The following is a 15270-nucleotide window of genomic DNA, read 5'->3' as shown; positions in this document are numbered from 1 at the left end:
AAAGAAACAAAGCATTGACACCGCTTAGCAGCATTCCTCCCAATCCAAACCAATTCTCCGATTGGGTATGACGGAGCGCTATTGTCAAGGGGGGCGGGCTATAGTGAGTACATACTGTAACTGTACGGTCGGCCATTCACCCTCGCGAAAGGCTGTCTTGAGCATGCAAACGATTTTGCGTTCCACGCTGGTCTCTCTAAAGGATGATTCCTGCTTCTATCGGTTCAGGAGGGATACACAGATTTTGATATCCGTGAAACCCATCCATTAGAATCTCGAATTCTTTGAGCAAATGATAGTAAACTGTAACTATATGACAGGTCATATTGCAGTTGTTGGACACAGGCCCTTCAGCAACTCTTTTCATGGAGGGGGTTTGCAGTGCATGGTATCAGAAGCGCTGTATAATGTAGATGAATCAACTCAAGGGCCTGTTTTGGGAGGAATTGCCTGAAGGCTAATCATATAGTTGCAAATACGTAGCTGCTTCTCTCACCCCAATCGCCTTGGGATATGTTGACTGGCTACTCGTTTTGAGTTCGAGGGTTATTCAAGGCCGAGAATGACGGGGCGTGGAGTGCTTTGAGCTAACTTTGTTGACGCTAGATAGTGGGTCTAGTAGTCTAGAAGTCCAGTATTTGTCGGTAGATATGTGTGATAACCCTATCCATCAGCTACGATGTAGACCTTATTGTGATTGCAACGAGGGTGGAGTTGAGAGCGTCCTCTTAGAGCAGTCCAACCACCGAGCCTATAAGAGAGTCTAAAACTATCGTATCTACAAAGTTTTCTCTATTCTATAAGAAGTGTGAAGACTACTTAAATAGCTACAGGTACCCTTCACCGCTGGTATAGCCCCCTTATCCGAAAAGCCTCAATTCCATTCCCGAAGCTATTCCTACCACGCGCCTTTTATTCACTTTCATTCCAAGCCCTGGTCGGGATATTCTGATGGGTAACAAGTTGAAGATACAGTAAGTAGTAGGATGATTTCTGTCATTGATATGACCCAATATCCATTTCTCATCATCGACTTGCAGATACTCTTGGCTGGCTACAGGTCTCGCACAAGCACAATCAAGAGACACTGTTCTTCGTGGAGTCCAACCCAAGAAGACAGGCTATACTCGCTCGTCTCATTATCTCCCATGATGCAGTTAATCGAGTCGTATTTGATTTCTGAGCGGATAGGACATGGAGGATGTATGCTACAACTATGATCGACCCTAAAGCAGAGGCACTAAGATCCTGATCTTGCATATGTAGCGGGGACCGCAATTGAGCACTGCTTTATAGTACTGTCTAGCTATCATTAGCATGAAGCTGAGCAGTGCTACGAACTTTGACTTAGATCATGTATATCTTGGCCTGAAAAGTGTTCTATTTGACCTCCTTCGACTCTGCGAAGCCTATTATACCGCTTTTTTTTTTACAATAAGCGCATTTAGACGTGAGTAGGCGACTGAGCAGAAGTTCCTAATTTCTGATTGATCAAGGCAGAGATGTTGAAAGAGGTGTTGAAACACCTGTTATATGATGATGAATAATGGTTGCATTAATTTATAGTGCCTCTGAGAGTATTGTAGGTGGTCGGTACTTACAAATTGTGAAAAAGAGCGTCTCTAGAATCCTGGTTGAGTCTCTTTCTATGAGTAGGTCTGGTCTGTACCTACGTGTTACCCTGCGCCCCCTCTTCGGACCAACGGGCAATGGTATAGTGGTGTTTCATAAGTCTTCGACCACCTCCGCTCTACCGCCTAGTCTTCCGCCCTCAGTGAGAACTTGGCCTGTATATAAAACGCCAAGAAAATAATATGAGATCTTGTCCTACTGTTCTTTTATTTGAAATTGTAATCAAAGTCCATCTACTGACTCAAAAATATGAAATACTACCTTGTAATTGAAGCAACAGACAAAAATTTTGACTAGCAGAATATTATGTCATCAACTGAGCGGTCGGAGACTTATGAAACAGCACTGTAATGTACATCAGTTGGCTCGCCCTGACGAAGTATGACACAACCGCTCTTAATTGGATGGGACAAATTTCTCAATTATGGATTGATACTTGGACTACTATATTTACTCATTACTGCATCCTATGTTGCCACAATCGGCGCGAATTGACAGGGGCTCATACAATACATGTAGGAAGGGGACGGCGATTGTGATGACATCATCTCAGATCACGAAAGGGAGTAGTGGGGTAGCCCTCTCGCCAGTCCACATTGTAACAATCTATTGTCTCTCCCGTCGAGAGTAATTTCTGGTGATACACTGAGAGTGGCGATAAGCATAGAGCGTAGAGATCTATGAATAGTACACTCTTCAACCCCTGAGGAAAGTTGACTCCTGGAAAGGTACTGGGCGCATCCTGAAACACGGAAACCAACCAACCCGTGGGAGGGGTAACTGCCCGCATTGCAGCAACCGCTCCTCGGTAGGCCGCAGGATACATACAGGATTGACATGACATGGCGATCCCGCTGCAGTTACTGTACGACTGTAGGACTTGAGCTTCTCCTATCATTGACTTCCCCTGATCCAAAACCATTGCTGTCTTCCGTCTGGAAATAAGATATGACACACCACTGAGCGGTGTACACGGCTGGTGGGGAAGGGGCTGCCCCTCCATGGTAGCCACCGTACGAACCGCGTATTGTCTTCTCCCAATTGAGCGTTAGTAGGCCCTGGTTAGTCCTCATTAGTCCTTAGTGAGACCTTAACCCCCCTTTGGGTGATGTATTAAATACATAGCCCATGGAAATGCCCCACTTGGTTAGGCTGCAGTACCGAGCTGGAAAATGGAAATTGGGAAAATATGGATCCCAAGAGGGGTCTGCTGTGGTGGACACGAAAAGACTTGGCTTCTATCGCCAAGCAGTGATCAGAGAGCTTGTCCATCTTGGCAGGCAGCAACACCGTTTGATGGACAATTGTATACAGTAGATACTTGGTATAGCCTCACGATAGTAGTATTTAAATGTACCTATTCTGTAGTCCCTAATTCTACATGATGACGCCTTGCACCACCCCGCTCCCCCTAATTTCGGGTCTGGGGGCAGCGGAAACCGAGCAACAGACTGATTGGCTCAGGAGTGGGTTTTTGTTTTAAAAATGGAAAAGACAACACAGGCAAAGTCAATCGATTGGCGCCAATGATACTGTAGTTGTGAGTTCGGCGAATCGCCCCCGCCACCAGAGAGAGACCAGCGAGGATCTCAGCCCTCTCAGGCTTGGAGGTCTTCACTTGTGGAGCATCCACACGGGCAGCTCCATGCCCGACTGGAAAAGTGGCGTCCAATTCGACCGATTTTCACTGCTTCAGCCACGTAGCCGTGACTTGCCCCCCTCGTGGAGGACGACTGACGGGAGGTGTGCTGTGTTATCCACCGCGCGCTATTTAGATGGCCTCCCTCGCCCCTCGTCGGTACCCCTCCTCTCTTTTCCTCATCCCACATCTTCTCTTCTTCCTCATCTACCTCAATCACTCTACAATCACCGTCACAATGGGCTGGTTCTCTGGTAAGTACCTCAATGGCATAGCTACCTGATCGTATCACCCATCCCTCTATCCATCTATTACTACCCCCCGCATGATACCTGTTTAACTGGGGAAAAAAACACCTCACTAACCCCTTATCCTTCCCCCCAACAGACGACTCTCCCCAGTCCGACTCGTACCAGCAGTACAACGAGGGCGGCGTTAACCGCGAGCACGAGGCCTCCTTCGCCCACGAGCTCATCGCCGGCGCTGCCTCCTACGAGGCCGCCAAGGCCTACGAGCAGCACTGCGACCGCAACGGTAAGACACAATCCTACTCCTAGTCTCTCGTCTATCTCGCTATCCGCTATACATTGCCTAGCCTGGCTTTGTATACTCCATCACTTGGAATCTTGCAAGGCTAACACCCCTCCCTATCACAGGCCAGCCCCAGAGCCACGAGAAGGCCAAGGAGATCATGGCCGGTTTCGCTGGTGCCTTCATCGACCGTGAGGTCGAGACCCGCGGTCTGGACTTCATTGACCGTGAGCGCGCTAAGCGTCAGGCCGAGCAGCACATTGAGCAGGTCGATGAGAGCCGGTTCAACTACTAAGTGTTTTTCTGGAATATGATTATGTCGGCTATATGCCTTGATGAATCTGGAATTAAATGACTATTCCAACCCTTTGCTTGACGTGGTGCGTAGAGAGTAGTTGGCGTAGTTGCTCTGTTTTGCGTTCGTGTAGTGCGTTGCAGACCATGGTAGCTTCGATTGGTTTAGCTCTAGTAAACATAGAATCCTCTGGAGTCATGACCACGTAGAGACACGTGTTCCTGGCCCCAGGGTTGCCTATTACTTCAGGAAATTCCATCGCAACTGTAGACCACGATTGCTTATAGATATGCTATCCTTTTACACTTGTCTATTCAGAGGTGTTTGCTTCCGACTCTGGAAGCATTTCTATGGTAAAGCGGTATGGTATTTCAAGTAATTCTATTGATTCATTGTGAAGCTTTTTGACCTAGCTTCTTTCACATTCTATCTCGTTAACTAAATACTCACTGTATATAAATTGTTTATTCATTAATAGATACGATAGCTAACAGGCCCCACGACTGATAAGGTGCTAAATACGATATCTTTTATTAATCACGTGATTGAAGCCACTGAAAGGTTATGTGCGTAACTGGGGGTTTTACTACTTTGAATTTCAAGTTTTTGAGTTTGCATGATTCTCTTCCAACGGTTTCCATTTCAATTCCATTGCATTTCATTTCATTTTCAATGCAATTCAAAGCTTTCCCTTCAACATATCGTCAATAACCTGGCCTTTATTTATATGATTTAGTCTTCAATCATTTTGATTTCAATGATTCCAAGGCAGTCAAATTAAATTTCGTTGATTTGGTAGTGAATAATTAAGGTTTCAATGGTGATTGAAAATCAAAGCATGAAATTGAAAGGGTGAAATCCTGCGATAAAATCCCGTGATCAGAGCCTATTGGAAATTGGAATACTAATTTGCAATACTTTGTATACAAGCCTCCGTCCAGCTCCCAATAATCTCCTTGTTTATTCTGGGAGCGCTAGCTAATAGTGGCAGCCCAAAGTCTGACTTTAGAGACCAAGAAAGACATCTAGCTAAATAGGCTTCGATTGCCCATGCCTTTCTGGATAGCTCAAACAAAATTCGTTAATCAATCTTCGGAAGCAGAACTGATGAGATGAACGTCTCTACGGGGGTTCAAACTTGTGGAATCCCATTAGAGATTTCGGTAATCATGAATAGCAGCACTACGAACACCTTTGATAATGAGGCTTGATCTGAAGTAGGAGATTGATTATCAGTAACACCCGTAATTACCGTTCAAGGTGTTTACGATAAACAAAGAGACTCTGGACATAGTCGTAAGGCCTTTGATATAGGAATTGATACACTAATACCCCATATCTCAAGCATGGTACGCGAATTTTCACTGCTCGAATGTAGTATAGGATAGTATAGTATAGGAAATATACTTGACCAGGTCCTATTGGTTGGCACGTTCACTGGTGGTAGGGACAGGATCTTGCTTGGAGAAGTCACTTCGAACATAACGCGCAGGGCATAAAAATTGCCTCTCTTATGCTCAGAAGACGGCGGAGACCTTCTCTCGATACATGTCTGAGAAAGGCGAAACGTCATAGCTCCTGGCATGATCCAGGTAGTACCTCCTATCGCTACATCTCGTGCCGTTACCAATTTGTTGATTATTTCAAGTCCCCGCCTGTTCTCGAGACATCATGTCGACGTTGCATTTATTTAGAGAAGATCTTGATCTGTCGGTCGAGAGAAGACCATAGTCGACGTGATATGATATTCGGTATTCTCACCGAGGACGAGGTATCTTGTCGAACGAGCTTCAGTAAGTCGGAGCTGGACCTTTAGGGATGAATGGCTTGGAATTTGGAAGATTATGTCGGGAAATATACTTGGAGGTGAAGATAGTCTTCACTGTTAGTCTCAAAGGCCGCTAAATATGTTTCGGTCGAACGACATGTGATAACTGTTCAAATAACCTTGTCCGCCATTGTGGACCTTTTAGCGCACGGCTTCCTTTGACCAATCTCATTTTTGTGGGTCATCTCTCACTATCTGTCACTCCATTATCACCGTTGATTGAACCTTCTATATTTATTCAAGTCAGCCAATTTACGTCAACAATGCTCTGTGCTTGTCATCATTGCTCACCCACAGTATTATACCATGGTTGGATAGACTTCATTAATATTGGGGTAACTAGGGAGGTTTGACTTGACTCTTCATCTGATGATTCCCTATTCTTTTCTTTATTCGAGTATCAGTCCCGTGGTCCCAGAAAAGACGAATTGACATATCAAATTGATCTGATTGGACAGGTTATAGACCTCGCTCTGTGGCCACTGTGAATGTTGGAGGTCAGTGCTTCGTTGGCAACGGCCGAGGTCTTTTGACGATCGGTGACATACAACATGCAAAAAACTATAGCATTGGCAATATTAGTAGCGCCTTCAGAATTATGAGCACAGGTGTATCGGAAATGCAAGTAGGATAGCAGTACGTTAAGTGACCCCTATAGAACCGTCATCTTGAAGGGGTAATCAGACATGAGACGACAACGAATTATAGCCCCAACGACCACCCCGAAATTTGGTTCCTGATCCCATCCAGGACACGAAACCTAGAAGGTTCTGGTGATTGCCTACATTTGAGATGGCCTTGATAGATGAAGATCGATATAGCCTATATGTATACCCTATACCCCGCATAATCCATCCAAGCCCCAAGAAGTCTGTGCGTAGGGGCGAACGAATCACAAAGATCAGTGCCTGCAACAATGCAATAGCTAAACGGAATATCACAAGCAATTGAATTTCTTCATTTAAATACCCGAAATACCGAGGAGATAACGCTGATAATCTAGCATGGACCTCTCGGCGCCTTAAATCTTTCCGGGTTAGAGTTCCTCAGAGGATGCCTGCCTTGATATTGCACTTCCTTTGACCTTCTACCCCCGCATCCCCGCAATATATTGCAGATCGTGAATTTACAGTACTATGGGGAACTGAACGGACGATCCGCTCTCCACCTTCCTGATTTACAGAACTTTAGCTGTGCACCTGAATCATGCCCTCGGTCATTGTACTAGTAACACTACCAAGACTCTTGTCTTGCCTTGCTGATGCAGTCATTTCACATGAACTAGATCCGAGCACCTTTTAAAATGGAGGCCCCAGCCGAGCTTCGCTTTTCTCGTTCAAGCAAAGCTGCGGTCCAGAAAATATGCCCAAAACGAAGAAGGATTTCGTGATAGGAGCCCACCGTGGACCACTGTTTTCACGACAAGAGGAAGATGATGGACTTGCCAAAACCGAGTCTGCTAGCGGTCTTTCCTTGACCAAAACACAAACTCGTGGTGAAAAGTGGCGCCGTCACTGGCGCCGTTTCTGGCTTGTCTATCTTGTCGGCAATGTGATCTTCCTTGCAATTCTTCTCCCTATATTGTGAGTCTCAAGAAACTGGTTACCTATGCATTCTATTTCTTACCCCCGGTCTAACATCTCAAAAGCTTCCTAGTTGTTATCCCTGCCGTGGCACAACTGGTGGTAAACAAGTCGGACTTATGGCTCGTCAATGCGCAAGTGATGCAGCCAAAGCCCGACTCTGTGATCATGACGATGCAAGCCAATGTGGACCTGAAGCTTGCGCTTCCTGTTCGTATTGAGCCTGTGACACTCAACTTATTCGAGCGAGAGTATGGCCACGATAATCCATATGTCTCAGTTGACATTCCAGGTCAAACGATCAAAGGCAACTATACCCTTGGTGTCTCTGATCAGTTCACGCGTATACAAAACTTGACCGTCTGGGAAAAGTTTGTCAAGCAAGCCGTTTTCCAGGAGAAAACCTCACTGGCCATGTATGGCAAGATGACTGCTTATTTGGGTGTGCTAAAGTCTCATGTTACGATGGACAAGGACGTTGTCGCACCAAGTAAGCTTTTCCTTTCCTTACTCGTCATCAATGCTTGTTTTCTTCTTCGGCTCCTTCTTTGCCCATCAGTTTCAATCCCTTGCTAATGACTTCCAGCTTTGAACAAGTTTGCAGGTTTCGCCATGTCTGACTCGACACTACTCCTCCCCGCGAGAAGCGACGGCACAAACCTCATCGGAAACATTACACTCCCCAACCCCACCGTCTTACATTTCGAAGTCGGCACTCTGAACTTGGATATTAAGAGTGGCGATATTCTTATCGGCAACGTTACCATCAAAGGAGTGACCCTCGTACCTGGGGACAACAAGTACCCACTTACTGGAGTTATCGATCTAAAGACTATACTTTCAAATTTGGGAGCCGTTCTCAAAGCCGAAGCTTCTGCTCTGAAATCCGGAAACTTGAGCCTCCAAGCAACCACTTCTTCGGTTGTTTGGAATGGTACTGTTGTTAAATATTATACAGACATTTTGCGCCAGCTCACTCTCACCACGGATATTGGTCTCGCCGATACCTTGAAGAATACGCTCAAGAATTTTGTTCAGGGGAAGAATGTTACCGGACTATTGTCCAGTATCTTTGGGAATACCGGTAATATAAACTCCACCCTTGGTCGTCGGTACGAGGATGATGGCAAGGCGAGATTTGACTTGGCACAATTCCTCAAAGAGGATCAAGATGTGCAAGATGCCTTCCATGATGTAAGTCCGGAAAGGCGGAATGGAATGATTGATTCTCTGATGGCGATGTATTGAATGCTTAATGTTCCTCCTTAATGACTCTATTAACGAAATGATACCTTGATATCCCTTCACACAATATAGCCCAACGTAGATAAAACTGCCTTTTCATCGAGAAATAAAGACCAATATTCTTTCATTCATGAACGTCCACCTCATCTAGTTCTTTATAGATAGCATTCTTCACATCATCCTCGGCCCAGCACATGTCCACCGCATTCCTCGCCAAATGCACCATTTCAGCTTTACTAAACCCGCAGTATGTATAGATTTTCTGCATATTCCCATCAATCCAGACATCATGCATCAGAGTCGGATCGTCACTATTGATGCAAATCTTCACTCCTTTGTCGCGCAATCTTCGAATTTTGGGAAAGAGAACATCCGTCGCTGTTCTCCGGTGATACGCATGGGGGCACAAGGTCAATCCAATTTTTCGATCAACCAGACCTTGCCACAACTCCTCTCTATCCTCGGCGTCAAGCCCATGGTCAATGCGCTCAGACCCTTGGCCATCGCAAACCTGGAAAATGGCTTCATGCATATGCTCATGCGTGTCCTTTTGTCCAAAATCACAATGCATTGTGACGTGCAGACCATCCGCTTTTGCAAGGGCATATCCCTCTTCGAACAGCATCGGCGGTCTTTCGTATGCATTGCTGGCGAGCCCAACGGCATGGAAAAGCCCCTTGCCGCCCTCAACTGTACCAGCGGCCCAAGGTCTCGCCTCAACGTACGCCTCCAACCCTTTTTCGACGGGCTCATCCCGAAGGAAGCATAAGATCCACTGCGAGCGCACACCGAACTGACTCGCTGCATCGTGTTGTGCGCGTAGATAACCACCTAAGACTGCGGTCGCAGCCACGCCTCGACGGGTATGCGCTTGAATATCGAAAAAGGGTTCAGCATAGCGCACATTCATCCCTGCACAGCGACGCAGATATGCCATTGCTAGATCGTAAAAATCCTCCTCTGTGCGAAGGACCTCACAGCCTGCGAAATACGCTTCGAGAAAGGTCGGGATGCCGGGCTGACGGCCATTGAGCTCCGGTCGGTGATTCAATGTCACTGCATAGGAAGCTTTGAGGTCTTCAAATGTTGCGTATGGGAGAGTGATATTGTTGCGGTGGGCGAGCTCCCACCGGAGAGCTGGCGTGAGTGTTCCTTCAATATGTACATGGAGTTCGACCTTGGGCAAGGTTGCTATGAAGGGACTGATAGCCAGGCCGTTCATGATGGGTAGAAGTGAGCGCCCCAATCAAGCCGTGGCTGGTGAATAAATGGTAAAGAGACTGTAGAGAATTCTCCCGAAAGAGTGACTGGAGGATTGCCGAGGCTTTTTAGTATGCCAGAGAGAAGCTGTTAGCTTGACGATGTCGGCATTTTCCGACGGCCCCTCGACCCTTTTTACCAACCACGCGAATAGCTTCCTGTTGGGGACAGATTGTACTAAATTAGCCTTGTGGATACGGCTTGATCTCTAGACAACTCACCCAATAATGAGCCCTCTTCACGATGTTCGATCAGTGATAACGTTCAAGGGCGCGCGGATCTTGCCCGAGCCAATCGAAGTGCGGGGAAAGATAAGGCAGGGATGGACTGTCTGCAAACAAAAGACAGTCGTTGCCTTTCGCTCCTCGATCACTGGGGACAATACTTCTTTGATTATATTTTTCAACATCTCTGACATTTTGAAATCATGCCAGAATCTAGCACTGCAGTTGAAGAAGCCATGGTGGAGCAGGGGTCGGACATGGCCATGGCCAAACGAGTGTTGCGCAAGATCGACATGCGACTCGTGCCTTTGTTATTTTTCACATATATGCTGAATTTCATGGACAAGACCATTCTTTCCAGTGCTTCTGTCTTTGGTCTAACTGAGGACACGGTAAGATTTCCGTCCACGAAGCGAAAATTCAAGTGCTGACTATGTTGATATATCAGGGCCTGGTGGGGCAACAGTACAGCTGGGTATCCTCAATCTTCTACTTTGGCTATTTGGCATGGGCATACCCAACTACCTTGCTCATTACTCGCCTGCCAACGGCTAAATATTTGACTGCCAATACCCTGTTCTGGGGTGCTGTAGTTGCGCTCACTGCGGCTTGTACAAACTTTGGCGGCCTCATGACGGTTCGCTTCCTCCTCGGAGTCGCTGAGGCAACTATTACTCCGGCATTTATGTTTATCACGTCGACTTGGTATACGCGTGATGAGATCCCGACACGGACGGGCATGTGGTTTGCTGGAAATGTGAGTGTCTCTCGGCCGCGAAACTTGTGCCATGTCCTAATTCATTATCTTCAGAGCGTCGGCGGAATTGCGGCTAGCCTTATTGCGTATGGCCTAGGACATGTCGATGACCATGTCAGGCCCTGGAGATGGATGTTCATCATCCTCGGTATCCTTACTTTTCTCTGGGGATTCGCTATCTGGATGTTGCTCCCAGATTCCATTTCGACCGCGAAGTTCCTCACAGAAGAGGAGCGTCAGTTCGCAGCTAATCGAGTCGTCATTGCTGGAACCGGTGCGACCGAAAAGACTGCATGGAGGTGGGATCAGGTCGTCGAATGCCTCATGGACCCAAAGACCTGGCTTATTTTCGGGCTGGAAATTCTCACACAAATTCCCAATGGAGGCACCCAGAACTTTGCCAACCTCGTGATCAAGTCCTTTGGATTTACGAGTCTGCAGTCGACGCTGATTACAATTCCCTATTCTCTTATAACTGTCGCTGCAATTACCGGCTCTGGTTGGCTTGCTGGTCGGTTTCGCCAAATGAACTGTCTGTTGATTATTGCAGTCATTCTTCCATGTGTGATTGGCAGTGCGATCATCTACTCCCGTGCTCACGTTGTGCATGGTGTTCAACTATTCGGGTATTTCCTACTGTCAACTGGCCCGGCCGCGATGCCACTCGCAATGTCGCTGGTGCAGGCGAACTACCGTGGAGTGACGAAGAAAATGACAATGACCGCTTTGCTGTTCCTAGCATACTGCGCAGGAAACATCTCGGGACCCCAGTTCTTTCTCAGTCGTGAAGCCCCCACATATGACACAGCATTCCGCACAATTATGATCTGCTATGCGTTGGCTGTGCTTTTGGCCCTGTGTCTACGCTTCTACTTGCAATGGATGAATGCTCGTCGCGTGAGAGCAGAGGGATTCGAAGGAAGTGCGGGAAATGCAGGCGCAGTTGGTGGTGGTAAAGTCGTGGATGTTGATCCGAACGCAAAGAATGTTGGACAGATGGTAAATCAGGTTCAATTGGTATCGAATGACTACGAGGATATCACGGACTGGAAAACGCCTGGGTTTAGGTATCGATTTTGATTGAAGGGGCTCAAATGACGCTGTTTCGGGATTTCAAGTTGATGTCAGTCTTCTGGTCACACTCAGTGCAATTGAAAATACTCCATCCTTTGAATTGATCTGGAGCTGAATGCTGTCAACTCAGAAGTGTCAGTCTCTAAGCGCTATTGTGTCCATTCGTTCTGGCTGCTAGAACAGGATGCAGTATCCAACATGATGATCTTATACATTAGTTCATCATTAATTGACAATTGGACTTTCAAGTTTCGAAATGGTGCTCCAGATGCCCGATAACCCGCGATGGTCCTGTCCAAGTAGAATCTGGTACCGACGCGACCTATCATGTACGTTTTGGTGCAAGATTGGTAAGCATCCCCGCTAGCCTAGGGGGTGGCTATGTACACTATTTTTGACCCTTAGCCGAAGATTCATGGTGGTTGAGACCCGCAACATGAGTCAGTTTGCGCGTACTGGGAAATTAGGCTTGGCGTCGGAAGTATAACATCTCTCTCGAAACCGAAATAGTCAAGTCATATCAGAGACATATGGTCGAGTGACTGAGGCCAGAATGATCACTCCGTCGATTTCAGAAGACAACCCTTTTCAGGTGTTGATTGCAGAGTCAAATAATGACCCGGTAAGTTACCTTTTTGATTTTCAAGCCACCCAAGAATACTTACGGCGTGACTGGCACCGAGTCGTAAACTAATGCGGACTTGAAAGACTCAATTGCAATCGCGCTATGAAACCCATCGCACAAATCGAAATGCGCAACAAAAGGCAAAAATTTTGGCAGAAGATTTCCCAGGCTGGTCTATAGACGAGATCCTGCGTCGTCTTGATGGTCCTGCCAAAGAAGAAGGATACCTCGACCCTCGCAACTGCCTCGTCATCTGGGCTAGACCTCCTCCCCATATCCGAGACTTGATCGCCTTTGTTCAAAGCGAACTGAAAGATGTTGCTCCTTGTAAGTAGATTGCAAACACCGTTCTCAAACCCTCAAGGCATCACGCACTGACTCATTGTCCTTAACAGCTATTTGGCTGATGCCACCTGGAAATCTCCACACGACCGTCTTGGAAGTGGCCCATTCTTTGACAGCAGAACAGATCCTCGAGCTTGTCCAAACCTTAAAATCATCAAAGAATGTCACCGAGAAGAACATCTCAGGATATCCCCTCAAACATCAAAGCCGGCTCTTGAAGCCAATGGTGAGCTTTGACTCTGCGGCACTTGCTCTGAGCTTCGTTCCCGCCGCAGGCGAAGGCCCAGCGGGAGTTTCTGAGGGCCATGGGGATCAGTACACATATCACCACCTTCGCCGGGACATTTTTGACTTGGTTCGTCAAACTGGTCTGCCTGTTGCTTCACGTTATATCGTCCCGTCAGCTCACATTACCATCGCACGATTCATCACTCGTGATGGGTTTCTTGTTGATCAAGCAGAAGGCAGAGAAGTGATTGATCCTGCTCGAGTCAAATTACTGGTCGACAGAATTGGTCGTATCAACGAAATTTTAGAAAGCCGATATTGGCCACAGTCTGACGGTAGCTATCCAAAAGAAGGTGAATGGGTTGTTGGACAGGATCAGGCACTTGTGATCCGGAGGGGCCGCCTGTGGTATGGAGGGGGTCAAGATATATGAAACATTGAACCATAGATTTAATATTAATTCTTTGGCCTCGATTCTGTCAATGATGCTGCCTTAGCTTGTGAGTCACCTCCTGACTGCTAGTTATGTATAGCCAGCATGTAACTGGCCTGATGAGGCCAAACAAAGCAGGCAAACAATACAAACAGTGCTAAGTCAGTTATCAGCAGGAGATACTGTTCTAAAGCAGACTAGCCTGGAGAGAGACAGGACACTTGTATGGCCAGAGTCACAAAGAACCCCACTCCCCCGCTTTTACGAGGGTGTTTGCAACACGAGAACAGCCCCCGAAACGATAAACATGAAATGCAACCTCGTGTGCTGTATCTTCTTCGAATCTTGAATACAAATAGTTGGGAGAATTCTTGAACTCTTATGATCTTTGAATATCTCATTCACGCTCAAGTGCAAAGCCATCCCAAATGGAGCCACTACGAAAGATAACTCATCAGTATGCTCACCATGTGATACCGCTAGAATGCGACGTATATGATGCAATCAACTATGCAAATGATGCACCTGTCTTTCTATTCTTTCATGCTGGTGGACTCGTTGGAGGTAATCGTACTTGTGTCCCTCCTTGGCTTGTTCAGGTGAGAAAAGGGTGTTTTTAGTCCTGGGGAGTTGTCGTATATTGACCTTCTTATTCTCATAGAATTGTTATGAGCAAAAGTGGCCTCTGATTAGCGCGAGCTATCGACTAGTTCCTCGTGTAGGAGGCAAAGAGTTGCTGGAGGATGTCACGGCTGCGTATCAATTCGCCAGAAAGCTGGGTAGTGCAGATAGAAAGGTCATAGTTGGTGGAGCCAGTGCCGGTTAGAAACACCCCTTCGTGATGGCATGACTTTTACCCAAATTTGATTGAAACTGATTATCTCAAAGGATTATTCATGGCCAGTTTGGTCCCTCATCATCTACAACCTCCGCCACTAGCTTTACTCTCTATCAGTGGAATCGCCACGTTTCACCACCCCTTCTTCCGCTCATCAGTTCAACTCTCGCCGACTCCGATCCCAACGAGCGAAGTGGAATACCTCTTCAAAGGTCCCGTAATTGTTGGTACCGCTCCAGAATACGACCCCTGGTCATTCTCTCCCGCGATGCTGCAGCCCTCATCCACAGCCAAGAACCCAGATTATGTTCGCCCAAGACCCCCGGCTGAGAAATCTGCCGCCGAAAAGGAAACCGATAAATATGACTCCCTTTATGACTACTTCCTTTATCAGAATGCATTCGAGGGTATTGTCGGCGATATCGACCCTGGATTTGACTGGACTTTGGAGAAGGGTAAAAAGTGGAATGCTTGGCCCCCGACTATCTTCATTCAAGGAGATGCTGATGTCGATGTTGATAAGGACGTGTGTGTCTCAGCTGCAAGTAAACTTGGTGAGAAGGCAAAGTTCTTTATGGCCGAGGGACAACCGCATTTGTTTGAAGCGGGCAGTTTTCTTGAGGAAGAAAGCGCGCCGATGGATACAGTTCGGGCTGCGATTGCCGAGTTGAAAAGCATTGTCAGTCAGGCATTGTAATAGAAGAAACGAGCCTCTATTATGATAGCTGAGTAG

At 46.8% G+C, this 15270-nt stretch overlaps 6 protein-coding genes across 6 annotated transcripts; 5 read left to right on the top strand and 1 right to left on the bottom strand.

Annotated features, from left to right (window-relative positions):
* Positions 1-3509: 3509 nt before the first annotated feature.
* Positions 3510-4097, top strand: N7458_011643 (DUF3759 domain-containing protein; the record flags this gene model as incomplete). Its single annotated transcript, XM_056915025.1, has 3 exons — positions 3510-3525; positions 3659-3805; positions 3928-4097. 3 exons carry the CDS (start codon positions 3510-3512, stop codon positions 4095-4097), a joined length of 333 nt encoding a protein of 110 aa, XP_056759779.1.
* Positions 4098-7287: 3190 nt separating this feature from the next.
* On the top strand, positions 7288-8756 carry N7458_011642 (DUF3712 domain-containing protein; the record flags this gene model as incomplete). Its single annotated transcript, XM_056915024.1, has 3 exons — positions 7288-7508; positions 7574-7998; positions 8095-8756. 3 exons carry the CDS (start codon positions 7288-7290, stop codon positions 8754-8756), a joined length of 1308 nt encoding a protein of 435 aa, XP_056759778.1.
* A 121-nt stretch (positions 8757-8877) lies between these two features.
* Positions 8878-9975, bottom strand: N7458_011641 (adenosine deaminase family protein; the record flags this gene model as incomplete). Its single annotated transcript, XM_056915023.1, has 1 exon — positions 8878-9975. One exon carries the CDS (start codon positions 9973-9975, stop codon positions 8878-8880), a length of 1098 nt encoding a protein of 365 aa, XP_056759777.1.
* A 465-nt stretch (positions 9976-10440) lies between these two features.
* Positions 10441-12074, top strand: N7458_011640 (uncharacterized protein; the record flags this gene model as incomplete). The annotated part of the gene is made up of 3 exons (XM_056915022.1): positions 10441-10629; positions 10686-10994; positions 11049-12074. The coding sequence occupies 3 exons, from the start codon at positions 10441-10443 to the stop codon at positions 12072-12074; spliced, it is 1524 nt and encodes a 507-aa protein (XP_056759776.1).
* A 547-nt stretch (positions 12075-12621) lies between these two features.
* On the top strand, positions 12622-13699 carry N7458_011639 (uncharacterized protein; the record flags this gene model as incomplete). Its single annotated transcript, XM_056915021.1, has 3 exons — positions 12622-12690; positions 12777-13020; positions 13089-13699. The coding sequence occupies 3 exons, from the start codon at positions 12622-12624 to the stop codon at positions 13697-13699; spliced, it is 924 nt and encodes a 307-aa protein (XP_056759775.1).
* Positions 13700-14805: 1106 nt separating this feature from the next.
* N7458_011638 (uncharacterized protein) lies at positions 14806-15234 on the top strand (the record flags this gene model as incomplete). Its single annotated transcript, XM_056915020.1, has 1 exon — positions 14806-15234. One exon carries the CDS (start codon positions 14806-14808, stop codon positions 15232-15234), a length of 429 nt encoding a protein of 142 aa, XP_056759774.1.
* Positions 15235-15270: the final 36 nt, after the last annotated feature.

Source organism: Penicillium daleae, assembly GCF_028827525.1.
Source record: "Penicillium daleae strain IBT 16125 chromosome Unknown utg000009l_segment0_segment0, whole genome shotgun sequence".
Classification (NCBI taxonomy): domain Eukaryota; kingdom Fungi; phylum Ascomycota; class Eurotiomycetes; order Eurotiales; family Aspergillaceae; genus Penicillium; species Penicillium daleae.
This window is presented reverse-complemented; position numbering and strand designations above follow the sequence as displayed.